The sequence below is a fragment of the Gadus morhua genome, chromosome 12 (assembly GCF_902167405.1).
Source record: "Gadus morhua chromosome 12, gadMor3.0, whole genome shotgun sequence".
Taxonomy (NCBI): domain Eukaryota; kingdom Metazoa; phylum Chordata; class Actinopteri; order Gadiformes; family Gadidae; genus Gadus; species Gadus morhua.
The window spans coordinates 3,706,655-3,729,118 of record NC_044059.1 but is presented as its reverse complement, the minus strand read 5'-3'; the positions used below and the strand labels follow the sequence as shown (position 1 = coordinate 3,729,118).

At 44.2% G+C, this 22,464-nt stretch overlaps 1 protein-coding gene and 3 long non-coding RNA genes across 8 annotated transcripts; 3 read left to right on the top strand and 1 right to left on the bottom strand.

Annotated features, from left to right (window-relative positions):
• The first annotated feature begins 73 nt into the window (after positions 1 to 73).
• LOC115555698 (uncharacterized) lies at positions 74 to 2,822 on the top strand. Of its 2 annotated transcripts, XM_030372699.1 has the most exons (4): positions 74 to 248; positions 878 to 1,070; positions 1,854 to 1,905; positions 2,140 to 2,822. In XM_030372699.1, the coding sequence occupies exons 2-4, from the start codon at positions 879 to 881 to the stop codon at positions 2,505 to 2,507; spliced, it is 612 nt and encodes a 203-aa protein (XP_030228559.1). In that variant the 5' UTR covers positions 74 to 248; position 878; the 3' UTR covers positions 2,508 to 2,822. The 2 variants fall into 2 exon arrangements, with proteins under 2 accessions (XP_030228559.1, XP_030228558.1); XM_030372698.1 differs by having other exon boundaries at positions 76 to 1,070.
• A 2,434-nt stretch (positions 2,823 to 5,256) lies between these two features.
• Positions 5,257 to 6,800, top strand: LOC115556076 (uncharacterized). Its single transcript, XR_003978935.1, has 3 exons — positions 5,257 to 6,140; positions 6,287 to 6,329; positions 6,439 to 6,800. It is a non-coding gene; the product is annotated as an uncharacterized LOC115556076 (long non-coding RNA).
• Positions 6,801 to 13,057: 6,257 nt separating this feature from the next.
• LOC115555016 (uncharacterized) lies at positions 13,058 to 15,468 on the top strand. Of its 4 annotated transcripts, none has more exons than XR_003978810.1 (3): positions 13,058 to 13,503; positions 13,842 to 14,311; positions 14,400 to 15,468. It is a non-coding gene; the product is annotated as an uncharacterized LOC115555016 (long non-coding RNA). The 4 variants fall into 4 exon arrangements; XR_003978808.1 differs by having other exon boundaries at positions 13,058 to 13,971; positions 14,140 to 14,311; XR_003978809.1 differs by having other exon boundaries at positions 13,058 to 14,311; positions 14,400 to 14,548; positions 14,649 to 15,468.
• Positions 15,469 to 15,573: 105 nt separating this feature from the next.
• LOC115555018 (uncharacterized) lies at positions 15,574 to 16,081 on the bottom strand. The gene is made up of 2 exons (XR_003978811.1): positions 15,904 to 16,081; positions 15,574 to 15,763 (listed from the first exon to the last, which is right to left on the bottom strand). It is a non-coding gene; the product is annotated as an uncharacterized LOC115555018 (long non-coding RNA).
• Between the last annotated feature and the right edge of the window lie 6,383 nt (positions 16,082 to 22,464).

The following is a 22,464-nucleotide window of genomic DNA, read 5'->3' as shown; positions in this document are numbered from 1 at the left end:
GGGGGCGGCAAATCACATGGGGGGGCGCCACGAGCAGTATAAAAAAAAAATGCGTTGCGCAGCGGTTATCAATGAAGTACGACATAATATTGCGTGGGGAATAGGTATTTTGGCGCCCCCTCTGGCTGCAGGCGCACACTTGTTCGTATAGACGGAGAGAAACCCTCACCGAAGTCCCCCCCCCCTCCCCCGTCAACAATCGCTGCCCGGGGCGGAAGTGGACCTAGGGTCGCCACTGCCTGAATCAAGTAAACGCCAACGGTTTCCTTATTACTTATAATGGGAGTGGGTTTTATGTATTTTATTGCATGATTGGAACGACCTGCCACTAAACCTGTTAAGGTCGTTTAGACTGGAGAACGGACCCCGCTAGGCAAATAGAGGCCAAACTGTCGGGTAAACGTTGACCTGTTATCAGCCACTGGTACTCCACTGGTATGCAACGCTTAAAATGATAGCAGGTCCGACCCAATGATCTATAAACAAATAGATATTTGTCACTTCCAGCATCTTGTTTCAAGCCTCATCTTCGTGGTAACTTTTTCACACACACAAATTAATGTGTGTGTGAAAACACACATTCATGTGTTCGTGATGTTTCAAATTTTTGAACGCATTACTTTTACAGATTGGAAAGGGCTCTATATGAGTCATAATGGAAGGGTGGGCATGTATGGAGAGTGAAAGTGATGCGTCTGATGAACAATTGGTTTTCCACCATGTGGTCAGGTCTGATCGTCTGGTTTCTCGGGAGACGTGTAGGTTATCGAAACCATTTCTAAATGGTCTCGTGTAAACAAATTCATTTTCGGCCACCCACAACTTCTGTTGTGCCTACTCCTTGTCATCACTTGGTCCTACTTGGTTTCTCACTCAGCATGGATGCATATGAACAAAAGCTCCGAGCCGTGAGATCGATGGAGGAACAAGGTGCCGAGTATACCATGAAGGGACAGGAACACCGATGTAGCAGCTGGAGGCTGGGGGTGGCTTTTACCATGCCGTGTCTATTGGTGATCGCATGTACGGCCTTTACCATTCACACTTGCCACACCATAACCTCGCTCTTGGTGAGTAAGTAATGAATACACGCCATACCTAATTGGCTACTTGTTTGTTTAAATGTAACCATTGTGTGGAGAGGAAGTCGGTGCGGGCCAATGACAAAGGTCGATACTGAATTGTGTGTAAACTATTGAATTACTTTTGAATTTAAATATAAGCAATTTAGTGTTGTTTAGATTATTATTGCATAGGTTTATGGAAATGATATAGCCTACGATTATGTGACGATCACAGCGAATTATAAAGTAGAATATAATCGAAAACCTGAAGAAAAGGCTCCTTCCCATGTAAATATATCTACGCTAAGGCTAGTTGAGGGATGAATTGAAAGAGAGTTTAGGTTTTGTCAAATAGGCCTACATTTTCAAGCAACAGAATACCCCTTCGATCTAGTCAGATAGTTGTACTACTTTACAGACTTACATATTTTCCTAATTTAAATAAATCGGGATTACCAGAAGCAACAAATACGAGCTCTGATATCATTTCCGACCTAATCTGTCTGGAACGCACCATGTGTGTTAGGGTTAATTTCTACATTTTTTTAAATAAAGTACATATGAAAACCTTAGTTTACATAAACACCATTACCTGATAATCGATAATGGCAACCATTAGTAAATGATTACTAGATCATTAGCCAACGGTTAATTAACTATAATTCATGCTTATAAATAATGGAATCAACTAATATTTGATTAAATTATTATTATATTACCTTTTGCTTTTACTTCATTTGGTGTCATAATTAGAAAGACAATAATCCTCTTGTTTCTTTTCTATTGCAGAACGTGGAAAAAGCATATGATGGCATCTTCATACAATTTCATCCCATCTCAGGTGCGTCATAAAAAACCTTTGCATCAAAAACAAGCAGGACCAGTTTAAGATTTCCGTTAAAACATTTGAATTGTAGCCGGTCAAACAAATACCCACGTTTATAAAGTTAAAGGCAAACACTTTCTCTTGGCCATTTAGCAAACCAACCCAACTAAAAGTATGATACAAAAATATTCCTCCTACCCACTTCACCCTGTCCCTTCAATACGTCTGCCCATGTGTCCACCCACCCAGATATCTCAGACAATGAGACACTCAAGTTCATGAACTACACAAACAAAAGTGTGGATCTGGTGGACAACAAAGAGATCGTCATCTCTTGCAACGGCCCGTACATCCTACACATGTACGTGTGCCCCAGGGGTTTTAACAACGAACCCGGACAGGGCCACCTGGAGCTACGCCTGGCCCCGGAGCAGCAAGCGATCACTAACTTCACCCTTGAGAGCAGAGGGGGCATCGACTGCAAGGGCCTACAAACCACTGTCTACCTGCGGAGGGAGCAGAGACTGAACCTCTACTTCTCCTCCAAGAACCGAACCCTCAAGATTAAGAATGTCATCCTCGGCCTCCGCTACCTGTTGGGGCAGTGCCAGTACTGAAAGAGAGAGGCTGGGTAGAAGTACATTACAAAGACCGGTTCAGTCTTCTGATCCAACCTGAACAACAGGGCTCGAACTCAAGGAATATACCTTGTTGTTGGTTCTGAAGACTAGGCCTACTGTTCAGAACAGGATTGACAGCGCTATTGCCTGAATGTATCTTCTCGCGGTGGAATGTGTATGCATTTCGCTCTAAGCTATTTTATTATTTTTACTTTTTTTTTAATTTAATCTATTAATAAAATTTGTTATTATCTCATATTGTATAATGCAATTGCACTTTTATTGTGTATCCTAATAAAAGGGTAAAATATTTTTCTTTATTTATTTCATTATTTACATTTGTTATTGGCTTTTGTATTTCAATTGGCACAACCAACCCCCATAGAAGCCTTCCTGGTTAAATGAATAGCTAAATCTTTTTGGCTGAGCGAGTAGAATATTGGCTAGTATATATTGATATCTTTATAAATATTTATCGCACAAGTAAATACAGGAGGATGAATAACTCGCAGTCCGTCTGCTTGGCTCTAAGCCTGCGGTCGCTTGATCTAGCAGTAGATTCTAGTCATAAATCGAAGGGTCAGAATGTAAGGCAACCTGATTTTCGGTTATGATACTGAGTCAACTAAAATCTCATAAATGATTTCAAATGCGCTGTCAAATCATATGGCCGTCAAATCAATGTATGCATTTTGATGTGATTGAGTACTCATCACAAATCAAGTCAAATAAATCATGACAAATTGTCAGGAACAAACAGATTTTCAGGACAGTATGATTTGTGTTTACGGGGAGGATCATTGGGATAAGCCTCCCACAGATCCCCACAGTCTTCACCTCCCGCTGCCTACGGCGGGTGAACAACATCCTACGGGACCAGTTCCACCCAGCGCACCATCTCTTCCAGCAACTGCCCCTCCCCGTTCCATCCGCTCCAGGACCAGCAGACTGACCAACAGCCTCTATCCACAGGCTGTCAGACTGCTGAACGGACAACCTGCCCCCCGCACCCCCCAGCCCCCCCCAACTCCTCAGTCACATAACTCCCACTCAATAACTGTGAACTGGACTGCATTGCTGCACTGTTCACTATTTTTCCATCTATTTTTATTATTATTATTATTCCATCCCCCCCCCCCCCCCCCCCCCCATCCTTACCACTCATCCGATACACTCACACATCACTATAACTATGGACTGGACTTGCATTGCTGCATTCTCATTCTCTTTCCTCTCACACATTAGCTATAACTGGACTGTTGACATTTCAACTACACTAGCACTATCGCACTTTTGGGTTATTGTTATTATTATAAATATATTTATATACCATAGCATATGGGAGATCTATCTTTATAGTGGGTAATGTAGGTACTTGTATGCCAGTGGTGGTGGTGAGGCTCCAAACATCATTTCGTTAACTCTTTGGAACAAGGACAATAAATAAATCTAATCTAATCTAAACTAATCTAATCTAATCTACATACCTGTTCAATGAAACTCGCCCACGTTTCTGTCCAAGGCTTTCCACCCTATCTCTTTGTCTCCAACCCTCAACCACTTTCACTTTAGAGCAGCCACAACATATTGCGTTTGCCATTGAGATGATGAAATCTCCCTATTTTGTCATCCCCTGGCATTCACACAACTGTTACACAACCGCAGCACACTTTCGGTGACCCAATCAGAAGGAGAAAGCTTGTTGCTGCTTGTGTCATTCCAAGCCAGTGGATATTTTACTTTTTCCCCTTCTGTGGGGCACCAACGATTTGTATTTCAGTTGGGCTGCTCGACAAAGCTATTATAACCAGATAAAAAATGGGATGATTAGAACAGATTGCTGCAGGAGATGGCACTACATTTAATTTTGCCCTTTGTTGAACACTCATGTCCATTGTGGCTCAAGAGAGATCACACACATTAATGTGTGATAACTCCTTTTTTCTGATTCCTCACCAACCTCACAGAACCGTCATCTACATATTTACAATAACAAATTTACATTGACGTTACAGTAGGATTTTTTTTTACCATCTTTTAGATTCGCTTTTTAAAAAAATGCTTTATTGTATATTCTCTTGTTTGGCTTGAACTATTCCTGCTGAATAACAGCTTTACATTCCAAGATAATAACGTGTTAAAATGCAAAATATATATTTTTTATAGTTATATTGTTTTGTTTGGAAAAAAATATTTTCTGAATATTTTCCGTAGCTTGTAAATCTTGGTAACTGCATGCCACAATCATAATGACCCAATATAATTAAAACCCCTTTAATATAAGTTCACGATACAAAAAAAGGGATTGGCAACCATGAATAATTAGCATGAATGGGACAATACAATAACTTTTTTTTTTTGCACAAGCCTATCTACAACTTTTCGGTGCATGCAAAAATATAATTGATTGTTAATTGATGTGCCTTTATTGTAATTTGTTACCCTCAACATAAATCTATCTACATAGAACAAACGGTTAGTTAGAGTAGACTTTGCTTGTGTGTTGTTTTATGAGCTCTGTTGGCACCAAGATGTAATACTCCTACTGTATTGCTCTACTTATCTTGCGTGTTAACAGAGACATGATGCAACGCAGGCTAGGGGTTTTCCTCGGAGTATCGCTGTCTGAGAGAAGAAGACAGAGGTAATCACTTTAATGCCTTTCTCTTTGGCAGTGTGCAAGGACAGTTTCTGTTCAATGATGAGTCGAAAGTATGAGATGGGCGAAGTATGAGATGGACGAAAGTATAAACAAGTCCATTAAACACTCTATATATTAATCAATTGAATTTGATTCAAGCTTTGAATCAATTTTCATACGTCACACGGCAGAGAGGGGGCGTGAGAATGAATAGTGGTTGCACGTGGGGCATGTCTGGCCCCGTTGCGCATAATAACACACCGAAACCTCTGCGCTCTACGTCTGTTGCTACCTTCCAAACTCAATGGAACAATGCACATACACTTTTCATGCACGCTGCAACTAAATTCTAACCTAACATTGCAGGAGGATAGACATCAAAATGTACGGAGCCACATATGTGCAGCAGCCTTTAAATCACATCATAAAAGTCAAAACAACAACAACAAAAAAGTGCAGTTTGTTTGACGTTACGCCCACAACTGACAGCTTCCCAACTTGTTGCTAAAGATTTACTTGAGCGGTTAACCGTGTTTGTTTGTTCCTGGCGCAATGCCCACTCACAGTCTCTCCAAAACTGTCCAGAGAGGCGGGGCTTGAGCAGCGGCACGTTGCCAGGCTAAATTTAGCAGCGCGGGAGAAAGAGTTCAATGGAGTGACGTTGTAAGCGTAGGCGGGCCGGGGTTCCCTCCCTCCTTGTTTACAGTTGCAGGGTTTCCCTGAATGTGTGGGATGAGTTTAGGGGCCAGGGCTAATATATGGAGAACGGCTGGCTGCTCCTGGGCATAACTCAAATGGAGAGAATGGAGGCAGATCCAGACAGCATGCAGAATAACTATGTGCTGGTCCACACTGAGAACACATGTGCACGGTCAGACCCATCCCGTCGCATCAAGGTGCTCCTTGCCCACATGGTAGTGGCCATAGTGGTTGTATCAGTGATGATAGTGGCATACCTGGTCTATCGGGCGAACGGAGCTGCATCCGAGGTAAGTCATTTTATAAATATATCAAAAGAAATGTACTGAACCGAAAAACATGAAAGTGATTTACCCATGTTCGTCTGGCCTGTCTGTAAATTCAATCTGTCCCTCTGTCATTGCCTGCGTTTATTTTCTTTCCTGTCTGTCTGCAGGTGTCGACCCGTAAAAAAGTTAACATAACCGGCCCGCTGAAAGGTATAAACCTAAATTGTAGGCTACCTATCTACTACCGAATGTGCATGCTCCCACTTGTGTTGTCTGTGTGTGCTAACAGTTACTATCTATTTTTGCTTTGCTTTCCCAGACCCTAACCACCAGGGAGAATATGACATATTCACGGCTGAAAAAACGGCTACCTACTTAATCTACGGCGAGCTGAAGTGCATTGAGCACACATACGAATTAATTTATTTGTATCAAAACTGGAAAGAGCAAAGCCCTGAAATCATCCAAACTAAGAAGTATCACTATCAGGATTCCTGCATTGTAAAAGAGGTCAATCTCAGACAAGACAGCAGGGTTTATCTGCTCTTTAATATCGGCACGCCGAAATGCAATGAGTCCGTGTTCCGTGTCTATGAACTGTGATGGGCTCTTGGTTTCAGAAACAATGCTTGTTAACCCTCTATCAACTGTAAGGGATTAATTAAAGCTCAATCAACTGTATATGTGTGCGTCTGTTTAAAATAACTGAAACTGAAATAACTAATTTATTTTGAGGAAAAAGGCCTTTAAGGGAAATAAGTACTGTAAAAGTGTACCTCAATCGGGCTATATTATTTTGTAGATTATTTTTTTTGATATTATCTATCTAACAATTGTCAAATACCAATCCTACATTGTTACCAAATATACATTGTTTTTCCTGTTTAATGAACCTTTGTTACATAATTCAATTAGTAAACATGCCTATCCTGTTTAAAAAGTTGTGATATCCATTTTACATATCATTTCAGCCTTACTATTTACATGATCTTACATTGATGGAAGACCTTAATACCATCTGATTATATAAATGAAAAAATGTTCAACTAGCCCAGTGAAATATACACGCATATTAACTTTATAGCAAGAAGTGACCTAATGAAGAAGGTTTCCTTAACTTTAACTGTCACATTAATGAAACTGCGCTCTGGACTTACCCCGGTGATCTAAGCATAATTACTTTTAGGCAGATATCCAGCAGCTAAACGTCATGACCTAAGCTAAATAGATCATTGTCCGCAGCTAACCATCCAGTTTAAACCAATTGGCAAATAAACAATGTTAGATATATTGATAGGGTTAATCTATAGGCTACATATATCTATCTATCCAACACATTATATATTTTTAACAGTCTGCTGGTTTATTGTCAGAATTTAAGCCCAGACCTTTTGGACAGTTAAACTCATAGTGTTATTCCCCGGCGTTCCATCTAATGTTTTCCTTCGGGTGCGGTTCAGGCGTCGTTATCAATTTATAGCAGGTCTGGTAAGGTGCGGAATATAATTCGCTGGTACGGGCGGGTACGAGTTTGAAAGATAAGACCCGTGCATAGATTCTCGGCCATGGTGGAGAAGTAATTGGGGGAAGAAACGTTGGCTTTGACTCTCTGAATTCCAGATTTACCGCCACTTCAGATTTTTTTGGGCGCTACTCATCCTGTAGCGACCGGCAGCAGGTGTTCGTTTGTCCGCGTTTTGTTTTGTTTGTTAGATGTAGGCTACTGAACGTTCCCTGTTTTTATTCAATCGTTGATGGAAATGGACTAAATACGATTGTTCATTCAAGCAGTCGCCATGGAGATACTTTACGCTGTCATCTTATGGACCTTATGGATTTATTATGTCCAAGGCGTACGTAACCAGCAATACGAGCCGGTAAGGACATACTCCCGGGAATGTTTAATGCGATGGGACAATCCGAGCATGGGGGATTTATACTTGGACCCGCTTGTAACTGAAGACATTCTAGCCGAGATCTCCAGGCACAGGTCACCTGGAAATGAGCGTAAAAACGTTTGCAAGGAGCGGAAACGGGGGAGGAGAGGTGGCGTCCGACTCAGGTTAAAACGCCAAAGATTGCGCCGTATTCCGCTCCCATCCATAATACTCGCAAACGTCCAGTCGCTCAGAAACAAGACCGATGAACTACAAGCAAATTCGAACTATTTACATGAATACAGGAACGCCTGTATTACACGTCTCACCTTCAGTGAGACGTGGTTGTCGTCCAGAGACTCCGATGCGGATTTATCGATCAGCGGCTTTGGGGCGCCTGTCAGGTTGGACAGGGACGCCGAATCTACGGGGAAATCTCAGGGTGGTGGTGTGTGCGTATACATTAACCAGCGGTGGTGCAGCAACATCACCGTCAGGGAATCAATATGCACAGCTGACATCGAATTGCTATCTCTGTTCGCCCGTTCTATCTCCCAAGAGAATTCCCCCAGATATTTGTGACTGTAGTGTATATTCACCCCAAGGCTAACACACAAACTGCTGCCGATACTATTCACAAGGTGACAAAGACTTCAATCACTTTCCCCGGATGCCCCGTGTCTCCTTATGGGAGATTTTAACAACTGCAAACTGAGTAAAAGTCTCAACCTCTATCAATACGTGACATGCCCAACTAGGAAAAATAAGACTTTGGACATGTGCTATGGCTCAATTAAGGAGGCTTACAAGGCCTCCCCTCTGCCCCCCCTTGGTTCCTCAGATCACCGTGCTATCCATCTCACCCCTGTGTACAGACCTGGGCTTAAGAGGGGGAAAGTAAAAACTAGAGAGATTAAGGACTGGAATGATGAGTCTGTTTCTAAATTACAAGGTTGTTTTGATTGCACCGATTGGAATGTCTTCAAGGACTCTGCTTCAGATATTGATGAGCTGACTGACACTGTATGCTGTTATATCTCTTTTTGTGAGGAGTCTGCTATTCCTACAAAACATGTAAAAGTGTATGCAAATAATAAGCCATGGGTCACTAGTTCCCTGAAACAAGTGCTTATGAAAAAACATAGTGCTTTTCACAATGGGGATGAGGATGAAAATAGAGAGGCAACTAAGGAGGTCAGAGCAGAAATCAAGAGGGCTAAATTACAATATAAAAATAAGATAGAGGAGAGACTGGGACTGACAACTTGAAGGCAGCATGGGATGGTGTTAAAAGAATGACAGGTTTGCATAAAACACAAAACAAGCCAGTCCATATCCCAATGTATAAGAGTGATAGCGATTTATCTGAAGCATTGAACACTTTTTTTCCACGTTTTGATATTCATGACTTTTCAGATGAACATAAGAAATTAACTGAGGAGCAAGCTCTGGTAAAGTCCACCCCATTCTCAATTACACAAGAAGATGTTAGGTCATTATTTAAGAGAAATAAGGTCAATAAAAGTCCGGGTCCAGATGGCATTACTGGGAGATTGTTAAAGTGCTGTTCAGAACAGCTCTGGGGGGTGTTCACTGATATTTTTGAGATGTCCTTGGAACAGAGTAGGGTCCCAAAGGCATGGTAGGAGTCCATTATTGTTCCAGTGGCAAAGAGCAACACTACAAAGAGTTACAAATGACTTCAGGCCAGTGGCATTGACCTCACTGGCCATGAAGTCATTCGAAAAGATTGTGAAGTGTCTTTTGTTGTTAAGGGTGTGGCCCTGGACCCAAGGCAATTTGCATACAGGGCTAGAAGAGGGGTGGAGGATGCCCAGATTACACTACATCTCCTGTACAGCCATCTAGATGGTCCGGGCACACACGCCAGGCTTTTGTTTTTAGATTTTTCTTCTGCTTTTAATACTATCCAGCCACATGTTGTAGTTAGTAAACTACTATCAGAATTTAATCTTGAGAGTAATCTTGTGAGCTGGATTATGGATTTCTTAACTAACAGAACACAACGAGTAAAGGTAAATGGTTGTCTCTCGGAAAGGCGTGTCTCTTCCACTGGCTCTCCCCAGGGTTGTGTACTTTCCCCTCTACTGTATATCCTCTCTACACTAATGACTGTAGAAGTCAACATATAAATAGACACATCCTGAAATTTGCTGATGACACAGTTATTGTTAGTTTACTGCATAAGCATGAATCTCAGCATGGGCCAGTGGTTGATGAGTTTGTCAGTTGGTGTGACAAGTCTTTTCTTCAGCTTAACATCTCAAAGACAAAAAATATGGCCATTGATTTTAGAAGAAACCAATCTTGTTCTCCACCACCTACATACATAAATGGAAACTGCATAGAGATGGTTGACCAGTATAAATATCTGAGAACAATGATAGACAATAAACTCAAATTTAATACTGATACTATTTGGGGGCAACAACGATTGTACTTCCTTCGGAAGCTTAACTCCTTCAATGTCGATAGGGTTATGTAGTCTTTATTTTATAAATCTTTTATAGAATCTGTTCTCACTTTTTCTTTAATTGCCTGGTATGGGGGCATCAGCCTTAGGGACAAAAACAACCTCAGCCATATTGTGAAGGTGGCTGGGAAGTTGATTGGCTGTCCACAAGTATCCTTGCTGAAAATTTATGAGAAGCAGGTTACTAAGTAAGCATTGGGCGGCAGTAGCTCAGGAGGTAGAGTGGGTTGGCTGGTAACCTGAAGGTTATTGGTTCGATTCCCGGGTGTGTGAATGTGTGCCTGTATGGTGAATGTGAGGCAAATTGTAAAGCGCTTTGAGTGGCCAATGGTTAGAAAAGGCGCTATATAAATGTAGTCCATTTACAATGTCTATATTGGACTGTAAAAATCACCCCCTTCATTGTTATTCATAATGTCACCAGCGCACACAGCTTTTGGCTGTGATATTATATATTATATTATAGATGCCTATTATATAATATCATTTAGATATAGAGCTCCAGGTCTCCCGCCGGAGCTCCAGGAGTGTTCGAGAATATAGTTTAGAACACGGCAAAAAGCTGTGTGCGCCGGATGATATTATGAATAAACGACTGTGTCTCTGGTACAACATCATTGTTTCGTTAGCGAAAAACGATATACACAAGCATAACTATGAATGTATATCAAACAGCACGAAAAAACAGCACCAGTACGCTCATTAGTCTCGAACGGGGAGCGAGTCTGATGTCAGACGTCAATGTGTAAGTAGGCCTAGATTACAGAGTGTCGGCCTATTCTGTTGTTATTGTAACGTTCACCCCACGGTGGTACAGCGTTGAATAAACAGGCGATATCTGGCTTGCAATCCCGCTCTTTATTTAGCCAATACAACGGTTATCTCCGATCACTGTTGGCCTTGACCACGCTGTACCTCCGGCCTTAGACAACTTAAAGGCCATGGTGCAGGTTTTATTTTTTTCGAATTTGCGCAATTTTCTTGTTGGTAATAAACATTTTAATGGTTACCTATTGTATTTAATGTTGTTGGGTATCACAAAACGGAATTTAATACGAAAAAGTGGGTCATATTGGAGCGGTTTGCGATAGCTTCTAATTTCTCCCGGAAGACGTTGCATGACGTCACGGTAGGGAGACGACAGCCGTAGCCCTTCGAGACCCATTGAGAGCAGAGGGTACTAGAGAGATAAGAGATAGATATTAAGAGATAAATACATAGATACATATATAGATAGCCTAGATAGATAGATGGATAGACATATAGATAGACAGCATAGATAGATATATTGACCGATATAGATATAGACCGAGAGATAGGGAGACAGACAGACAGATAGCATAGCATAGCATAGCAAGTTAGGTAGGTGGGTAGTAGAGATGCGCGGTTGGCGGTTGCAACCGCGGACTCCGCGGTTAAACCGCGGATCGGGCGGGTGACGTGACAAAAAATAATATTTTAATTAAATTCGGGCGGTTGGCGGTTTAACCAACGAAATTCAAAAATATATACACATTGTTAAATGTCGTTACCTACTTCCAAGCACATTTTGAAATAATCCAATTCTCATCAGGCAGTAAATTGGCCTCTCTGTCTCTATCACACACACACACACACACACACACACACACACACACACACACACACACACACACACACACACACACACACACACACACACACACACACACACACACACACACACACACTAACGGAAGCAAAAAAGTTTAAATTAAGTGACGATCCGTCCCATGTCGCGTCTCCACAAACCTGCAAGTTATGAGACAGCTGTCAGTATTGGAAGAAGCTTTAACGTCTCGTAGATGAAACTGCATGGGTTATTTTGTTTCGTATAAGTTATATTTTAAAACAGCCATTGTAGCCTACCAATCGTGGAATATGGAATTTCAAAGAGATGATGGAGTGATTTGACTCGGAAGTGACAACAGGCATTGGCAGCGCGAGATGTGCAGAACAAGTTAAACTTCTAGCTCAGTAACATCAACACCTAAGAAAGAAGGTAAGAAAAATAGTCGGAAAACTTTGATTTGCAAGGCAGGCGGCAAGTGTTGGGCTTGTTACAGTAGCCTATATAGCCTTCAATGCGGTGAAATTTCGGAATTAATAGGCTCGAGTCGGCGTTTCCTTAAAAGGCTATCTTTCATTTTGCAAAAAAAACAACACAGTAGGCTATATTACCATATTAAAATGGTGTACCAAATTGCGTTTTATTACAATGATAAAAAAGTGTAGGCCTACTAGCCTATGGTAAGGTCAGGTTTGCCGATGTGCTTGGCTATTTTAAAGTTTCTCCCTGTGCATCGATCGGAGACAGACGTCACTTCACTGATAATATTCTGGGGATAGGCTACAACATAGCCAATAGGCTTTCATACTAGGGACTTTATCCTTTAAATATCTTTGCGGCATTGGATCAGTCTCCTTTCAAGAACAGGCAAGAACTTTCTAGACTCGCGTCAGCAGCGCATATACCTAAAAACAACAGGCGGATGGCGGGCGGGTGCGGTTTTGAAAATTGGTCAAAAAATTTGTTGCGGATGGATGGCGGGCGGATCAAGCGTTTTGTGATGCGGTTGCGGATGAAATAATAGCCCATCCGCGCATCTCTAGTGGGTAGGTAGGTGTAGATTTAGAATGGTGTACAACTGTGTTTGTGCTGGGTGTAATAACTCTAGCAAAACAGGACACAGGGTCCATGCCTTTCCGAAGGACAAGGCAACCCTCAGACAGTGGGTACAGTTTGTCCGCGTTAGACGGGCAGATTTTTCTATTCCCTCGGTCACAAAGAACTCCAAGGTCTGCAGCGCTCATTTCACGGAGGAGGATTACGACCAAGGGGACGTCAGGATGGTATCTCTCGGGTTAAATAGGCTGGCACAGCTTATTCCGAACGCCGTGCCTTCTGTGCACACGCATCTCTCTGCCTGCCCAAGCCCCGAGACCGAGAGGCACCAAGATCAGTGCCGCCAGCCGCAAGCGAGAGCTGGCTATGGTAAGCCTCATGCTAATGTTTACAAGCTGTGCGTTAGCTAGCCCTGTGTATACTATATACCGTATTCCCTTTGACCCCGCCTCCACTACAGTCATGCCTCATGATCAGTCTGACATTAGAAAAGCACATTTCGTGATTCATGAATATGAACCAAAACAAAATTGTCCTGAAGTAAATGTCCAAAAGCTTGTCATATAGAAAGCGCCATGGCTAGTGTTTGGATCACTGGCGCTCATCAAGCGGCTTTCACATTGCCCTTTTCCTGATGGAAAGTGACTATTACGGTCCTCTTTCATATGTATTTAGACCTGACCGTGTCGCTAATCTATTTACGCAAGATGTTGACAGATGCCTCACCGTGTGAGACCACGGACAGTGTCAATGCTGCTACGGTAGAGGACCCCTTGCCCTACTACACTTGTGACACTGGGACACAGTGTATTTTGAAGCCCCTTGGAAGGTCTCACGGTAAATCTTTATTTCATACTCTGGGGATCTCATAACATTCTGTTTACTGTAAATATGTTTGCTATAATTCTTATGCAGGACAATTTCACGTGTGTTTCCACTGGAGAAAAAAATCGGTCTATTTGTATGTCTGCTGTGTGTGTGCCTACCTATCTTGGTCTCTTGCAGGCTCAATGGCAGCAGTAAAACTGGAGGGTATCATCACAAGGACATCCTTACTGAAGGATGTTCGACAGCTGTCTCCGCAGCACCAGACTTACTCCTCTGAAGCCTTCCACTCCCTGATCCTGCACTTCGCGCCCAAGCACACTGGGTTTTCATACCATGGCATGTATAGCAGGTCAGTGCTGTCCAATGGAATAACAATGCTGTATTTTATCATACATACACCAGGTTTCGAAAGTGTTCTCAAATGTGTTATTCTGTAGGCTTCTCTTAACGGCGCTGCATTACAACTGTAATGCGAACAGAGAGACCGCACGAATAAGCGATGGTTTGGAGAGGTATAGCGTGCGATATCCACGTTTCAGAAAAGGTGCCTGGGTAGTTGTTCCCATCAAAGAGAAGGCCTCATACGGTAGGCAGTGTCATGCAGTTCTATCATATTTTGACATTTGCGCACAAGACATCTGTGACATCGATCTTTATACAGTATTTTATCATTATTATGTCTGCAGGTTATGCAACGTCATTAATCGAGGCCCTTCGGGAGAGCTACATGGATTCACCCAAGGCTCTTCAAGAGGTTCGCCAAATCCTTCCAACAAATTCCCAAGGAGGAGGCCGTCAGCCATCTAGCCCAGCAGTCACACTACAAAAAATTGAATTAGAATATTTTTTTTCCCAGACAGGTCCAATCATTTAGTTGTGAGTATGTATGTATGTGTAAGTATATGTTATTTTATTTGGTGGTGGTTTTCTGTATGCCGCATGTTTTGTTTTCTCTTTGTGTGCTGTTTATTGCTTGGGTTTTTTGATTGTTCCAGGAAGTTTATTATAACCCTACATTTTAACCCCTTGCGCTGACCCTAACATCTCTGTCGACTAACATTATCTCTTGGTTATTTATGGCTGTAACCCATTCATTCCTTTATCAGCATCACCATGGTTACCGCCTCACTGCATGTCACATGTTTTGTTTTTATTGCTTGGGTTTTTTACTTAGTTGTGTGCACAAATCATTCCTTTACAGCTCCATAATTCATAAAAAAAAAATTAAGAATCCGAAAGGGACCTCTGGGTGCGCTTTTCTCTTGGATCACTATGCGTCTGCTCTATGTGATATCATTGAATGTATGTGTCCGTGAGTGAGTGAGAACCATCAGCTGACCCTCAGGTAAGATCACACTATTGCAAGATTATTTTATGTTGGTTTCTTTGTGCCTAACCCTTTTTTTCTTGAGATTTGTTTACTTTATCAGGCCTTTCAACCTGTCCCTTTTTTCAGTAATCGATCCCCATTACTAGGGATGACCTAATAAACTGTTTTTATATGAATTCACGTGTTCTGTGTATTTTATAACATTTTAAGGGCGGTTGAGCGATCGCAACACAACAAGCATGAGTTAATTCTTGAACTGAAAAATAATTTTATTCATGTTGTACGTGCCAATATGGTTTTTATTCTTCATCCAAACGAGGCCATTGAAAGCCATGATAGGTCTGGTCACCACTCTGAAATTGTTGCCTGATGGCTGAAACCAGACAGGAGGGTAGAGGCTTCCTTATATGCAGGCCAAGAACTCCATGAGCCCAGCGTATAGCCTGCCTGTATGCAGTGTACCGGTATTGCCTAGGGAAGTAGGTTGGACAATTATTTATTTTCATGCATGTTTATTGTCTATGCAACACATCTCTAGTCGCCTATAACTGTTTAAGTTGGTTCATAGGACTCTAAAAAATAATGCTAAAGTAAACAAACAATTAACATACTCGTGCGTGCTGGCTTGAAGGGGACCATGATCCTGCTTGAAATGTGTGTACGCTATCTTCAGCACAAACGGATTCAGGCAGAATGCCTCAAATCCTGGATGCTGAGTGAGGCATGTCACATCTGCTGGTCTTGGGCTGAGCTCCTCGACCAGCGACCAAAACGCACTCACTTCCCTACAGCACAAGCTCTCCACCACAGATTCCATGGGACGGCACCGCCCACACAAACACCTGCCAAACACGGCGACACAGACACGCTTACTACTCTCTCTCTCTCTCTCTCTCTCTCTCTCTCGGTAAGCGCTACCTTGACGGTGTCAATGACAATCAATCACGAGGAGTAGAATCGAAAATAATCACGCTGAATTCATGACCAGCCTACGTGACCAGCGGCTACCGGGTACGTTTGCAACAACACTTTCACCGGAAGAATAGGTAAAAGCTTAGAAATAAACACTAGGCAAAATATGTACCGGTAGTTACTGGAGCTATTAGGCAACCATAAAAACGTGGGATAACTAATCGTAGGGGTTATCTGGGGGGGGGGGGAGCTCGTACAGCAACGAGCTCAAGCGCTCGTTGCTGCATTTCTAAATGATAGCAACTCACCAGGACACCTCACCATTCTCCTCCAACCATGATTTTAATTGGCTTTGACGGCCATCAATCCTCGGCAATTCCTCATTCGCCCCCTCACGTCTAACAGGCTCGAAATTATACGGCTGTGGGCCATCATAAATGTAATTTGTGGTTCTTGCCACCTCTTCCTCATCCCAGTTAGACGCCATAGTTCTAGTACTAGGCTACTTCCACCACGACTCCCTACCGTGACGTCACCACCGAACGACGTTAGAAAACACCCGTTACCACAAAAAACGACAAAAAGCGACAAAAACTGGACTTTAACACCATTTTGGAGACATTTGATGAATGCGATATATATTTTGAGTGCTTTATGTACCCATTAATCGAAACTTCCGGTTAACCTGCACCATGGGCTTTAAAGGCCTACGTGCAGGTAGGAGGACTGATGAAATGCTTTGTGAAAGAAAACCTCTCCTTGGCATGGCTCATAATGGTGTCACAGACCTATGAAATCATACCAGTAATTTTTTTAGTAAAACTTAAAGTAATAAGTAAAAAGCATAAATGTGGGAAAAAAAAGACAATGTCTGCATTCTCCAGTAGATATACAGTATGCATAGTATGTCTAATAATGACACGTCTGAATACAAAAATGTGCAAAAAACACAAATACATATAGGCTAGCTAGTGGAATAAATAGAAGTTGCTTACCTCTAGCATGGCTAGCTTCACAGTTATTCATATGCACTCTTGCTCGCTCGTGTTTTTTTTTATCCGTTCTGACAGATGTATCCGGTCTGTCTTATTCCGAATAGATTGGGGTTTAACTTAGAGCAGCCGCAGTAGTTCGCAATTGGTCCACTGAGCTCCGTCTGTACTTTTAAGCACACCGAACTTCACCGCTGTCAAGGAAAGTGGATTTATTGCCTGATTCACGTCTTTGTTATCACTCCGTAAAAGTAGTCCGGTAACGCCCCGTGCCCACTACATGCGTCCGTTGCGTGATCCCCATTGACTTTAATGGGGACGGACGCGCAATGCATTGTGGATCCGTACGTTCCGTTGGAGCCTTCGGCTCAGTCAAGAAGTTGAAAAATGTTCACGCCTCGTTTCCACATACGTGCATTCTCGTATGCGATCCAACCGTCTCCGACCGAAAGTCTATTCATTCCTATGTGATTCTCCGTAATGTCCGTTTTTCCTCCGAGACTCCTCCCCTCCGTAAAATTTCTGTCCGGTATGTCCGTAATATACGTTCAAAAAATTTAACTTTCGCCGTCGTTTTACGGAGATACCGTATGAAAGTTTTTATGTTTTTCACAAAACTTGTAGGCTAAGTACCTTTTCGAATGGCAGCGAATGCCATTCGGCCTTTGTAACGCGCCAGAAACCTTTCAACGGTTGATGGAAAGGATTTTTGGGGATCAGCAATGTCAAACCTTGTTGTTGTACTTGGATGACATTGTGGTCTTTTCTACTTCTGTTTCCCAACACCTGGAACGGTTGGAACTTGTTCTGGGGCGTTTGCAGCATGAGGGCCTTAAGGCCAAGTTGAGCAAATGTGCATTTTTCAAACAGGAGGTTGGCTACCTCGGTCACATCATTTCGAGTCAGGGGGTGGCGACAGACCCTAAAAAGATTGAGGCAGTGGCTAGTTGGCGTTGCCCTAGCACCGTCTCGAAGGTGCGCCCTATAGCTTATGCCAGCCGTGGTCTTAGGCCCACTGAGCGCAACATGTCCAACTACAGTTCCATGAAGTTGGAGTTCGTCGCGCTCAAGTGGGCCCTCACCGAAAAGTTTAGGGAGTATCTGTTGGGGCAGCGCTGTATCATCTTTACGGACAACAATCCCCTAAGTCACCTGTCCACTGCAAAACTAGGAGCATTAGAGCAGCGCTGGGTTGCCCAGATGGCTCCATTCGACTACGAGATCAAATAACGCTCCGGCAGACAGAATCGCAATGCGGATGCTCTGTCGAGGCAGAACCCCTCGGACCATCCTGTTTTGGCGGATTTGGCCCTGGGCACGACCCTTCCAACTGCCTTACAGCAAGTTGAGCAGGCACAGCCAGTAACGCAGGTGGTTCAAGCGGTGGTTACGGCGTTCCCTGATAACAAAACCTCCCATTTGTACTCTAGTCAGGAACAAGATCCCGTCTTCCAGGAGGTTGTGCCACATTGGAGGCGAGGTGTTAAACCTGGGCCTGCTGAGAGACAGCGAATGTCCAAGTCGGCATTGGTTCTCTTACGCCAGTGGGGCCGACTAGTGGAAAGGGAAGGTGTTATATACCGTAGGGTGTTTCGTTCAGACGGAGCAGAGGAATATTTCCAACTGTTGCTTCCTGCTAGTTTGAAGTCTGATGTTCTGACCCAGCTACATCAGGAGCATGGCCACCAGGGGGTGGAGCGCACCTTGGACTTGGCCCGTAAACGGTGCTATTGGCCCGGGATGTCCTCCGATGTGGCTCGTTGGTGCCTTGAGTGCGAGCGATGTCAAACTGCAAAAGACACTAAACCCCCAGCACGTAGCTTCATGGGGCATCTGTTGGCCTCAAGGCCAAATGAGGTACTTGCTGTGGATTTCACGTCACTGGAACCGTCTCGGTCGGGTGTGGAAAATGTTCTAGTTATGACTGACGTGTTCAGTAAGTTTTCGCTGGCCATCCCAACCCAGGACCAGCGTGCCTCCACCGTGGCAAGAGTGCTTGTCCATGAGTGGTTTTACAAGTTCGGTGTCCCTGCTCGCATCCATTCCGACCAAGGTCGTTGTTTTGAGGCAACTCTCATCCAACAACTTTGCCAGCTCTATGGTGTGGAGAAATCACGCACCACTCCCTACCATCCTGCCGGTAATGGCCAGTGTGAGCGGTTTAACCGCACCCTACATAACCTCCTCCGTACTCTGCCAGCATCTCGTAAAAGAGATTGGGTTGCGTGCCTCCCACAGCTGCTCTTCTGTTATAATACCACCCCGCATTCAGCAACCGGTGAGTCCCCTCACTTCCTGTTGTTCGGCCAGGAGCCACGCCTACCGCTTGACTTTTTGCTGGGAACAGTACCCGACCCTGTAGCCGGGACGGTGCATGATTGGATTGACGAACACCAAGCCAGGCTGCAAGTCGCCTTTCAGGGGGCTAAAGGCCGGCTTCGAGCTGCAGCCGGTAAACGGAAAGAGGCCCATGACCGTCAGGTTAAAGATCTACCACTGGGGGAGGGTGAGTTGGTCTACCTCCGTAACCTTAGTAGGAGGGGCTGCCACAAAATTCAGGACCTGTGGAGCCCAGTGGTATACGAGGTTATCAAAGCCCCCCCAGTAAACGGGGCGGTGTACACTATTGCTCCAGTGACTGATCGGAGCAAAGTCCGACAGGTACATCGTGGTCTCCTTAAAGCCCGGCTAGGGAGCGATGCACCGGTAGGCCCGCCTTACACAAGTCCGCCAGTTGCTGAGACTGTTGTCGTGACGGAGGACGACATGGATGTTGATCTGGCGTTCTTGCCCCCGACGTCACTGCTACATCCAGTAGCGACGCCTGTTGTTGCCCTTGCCTGTCCGGGCCCCCAGGTGTTGCCTGCTGACCCCCCAACACCATCGGCTGGACCAAGATCTACTGCGGTAAACACCAGTATCCCAGCCAGCCCCTCCCCTAGTCTAGACACTCAAACTAGTACTAGCGGAGTGGTTCATACTGACGGTACACCCGTAGTACGGGTGGTAGAGAGTCTGGATCAGGTAGAGGTCAGTGTGCCAGTGCTATCGCCAGTGGTCCCGGAGTCGAGCATTGGTGGAGTGGCTCTACGCCGGACATGTAGAGCCATGGCAGGCCAACATTCTAACATTCACCATTTACCTCAGACAGCCGGCCAGATGGGGGTGTGCCCCAGTGGCCCTGTGTCGAGTCCAGTTGGTGCTGCTCTTCAAACCGAGGGTTCGAATGGGGCTGCCAACCGGCCTATCGTCGGGACGCCGACTGAAAATGTGGGGGTCGATTGTGGTGAGACGCAGGGGCAGAGCCCTTTGTAATGATCAGGGCCGTCACAGCCAATGGCTTGCGTCTCCACCTTATTTATTCTGAGGTAGCTTTTTGTGTCGGGAGGTGCCACAATTTGTCTCCTCGTTATTTCCTGCTACGCCCCTCCAGGCAACTTGCTACCGGTATGTACGCGTGCTTTCCCTGTGGACGCTCTAGCTGATTTGTTTGGCATGGTGATTTACTTTTTCACACTGGTCGCTTTGCAGCGCTTGTGCCTGTTGCTTGCTGGTGCCTGCTGGTGCCCTGCCTGGGTTGGTGATGCGTGCAGGTTGTTGATCGCGTAACAGTCTCGGTGTAGATTCCAACCGAATGGTAACATTCAGCGGTGCGCTGTCAGCCGCTGGCTTAAGTAGGAAGTTGCCAACTTCCTGGTAGGTATGCCTTATTTTATATCGCTATTGTTTTTAGAATTATGTTTAGCACTAACGGGGTGACCTGTATGCCTTCTAAGTACTGCCGATTGTGTCGTTGCCGACTGCTGTTTTTGTCACCCGTTGTTTACCACCAAAGCTGCCCAACTGTCCTGGGGTAGCCTGGAGGATAGCGGCGAAGACGCTAACGACCACTCCTTTTGAACGTGATCTGTCTGTTGACTTGTCCTTGTGTGTTTCCACCTGTCCGTGTCGCAACTAGTGTGTCGGTGTGTGTGTGTAGAGTGTTGGCGAGTGCGTGCGTGTTTGTCCTGGGGAAGTGTTTGGTTTAATTTGGGGGATTCTGTTTATGGTTTGTTTTGAGCCCTGCTTCTGTTAAGCCACTGGCAGGAGGCCTTTTTATAGCTGCGGATAACCAGTGGGCTATCACGCATGTTTAAGATCCTTTTTGGCCTGGTTTGTGTGTTTGTGTTATATTTTGTTTTCTTACTGATTTCCTTTTGTGAATTACATTTTGTGTAGTTGTGTTTATTGTTTTGTTTGGTCGTTTGTATCTGCCCTCATCTCTCTTTTGTTCCTTCGTTTCCAGGCGCTGAGTGCCCACCGCAGGGAGGCAACTAGATCCTTTAGGTGGTGGTGCCCCCTTCCAGAGTGTGGTTTCACGTGTGTCCTCTTGGAATTTCGCTTTTATCATTTTGATCCTGTGGGTAAGCCTCAGCCCTAACCATCCTGTCTATCCCCTACATACAAATTGATTTAATTTATCCTGTTTGTTACATGTGGAACACACATGTTTTAGTTAATAAAAACAACTTATTTTTGGAACTTCGTCTCTGGTGCCGTCAGTCAACGAACGTGTGTGCTAGATAATTGTTTGGATTTAATTGATTAGTATATCCCTGGGTGCAATCCCTAGGGTGGCGTTGTCGGTTAGCTTGCCTTTTTCCCGTAATGCCACATTCACTTCTGGCTTTTCTGCTCCCGAGTTCTTTTACTTGCAATTTTTCTGCAAATGTTCTTCTTTCGAAGGGATTCATAAGCAAAGACTTAACTGAATTTGGTGCTAGCTGAACTCACAGGGAAACAGTGGTAGCAGTACTCAAAGTCACCATCTTGCTGAGGTAATGGCAAATGCGCGGTTACGCGCAGTGGACAGTGCACTGCGCTTGGGGCTATATTTTGAGCGCCCCCAAGCCATATAATTCGACGACGCTGATTGGCAAAATTATGTACTGTTCTGCCTAGCAACGGGGGAAACATTGGCTAATAATACAGGCTTGTGGGGCTGAGCTGGCTGAGCGAACTGCGCCCCACGATGGCCGGTCGGCGGGAGGGCGGCGCCCTAGCGCCGTCTATAGGCCTGGCGAGCCGCCACTGCGCAAGTTTTGATAAATGGGTACATAAAGCACTCAAAATATGTGTATCATTTATAAAATGTCTCCAAAATAGTGTTAAATAGTAATGTAACGGTTTGCGTCGAGGCATCGGGGCGTGTTTCGAGTATGTCTGCTCCTCAGCGAAGCTCAGCTTCGAGTAGGATTCACATTGGCGAAATAACGTAGCGTGTGACGT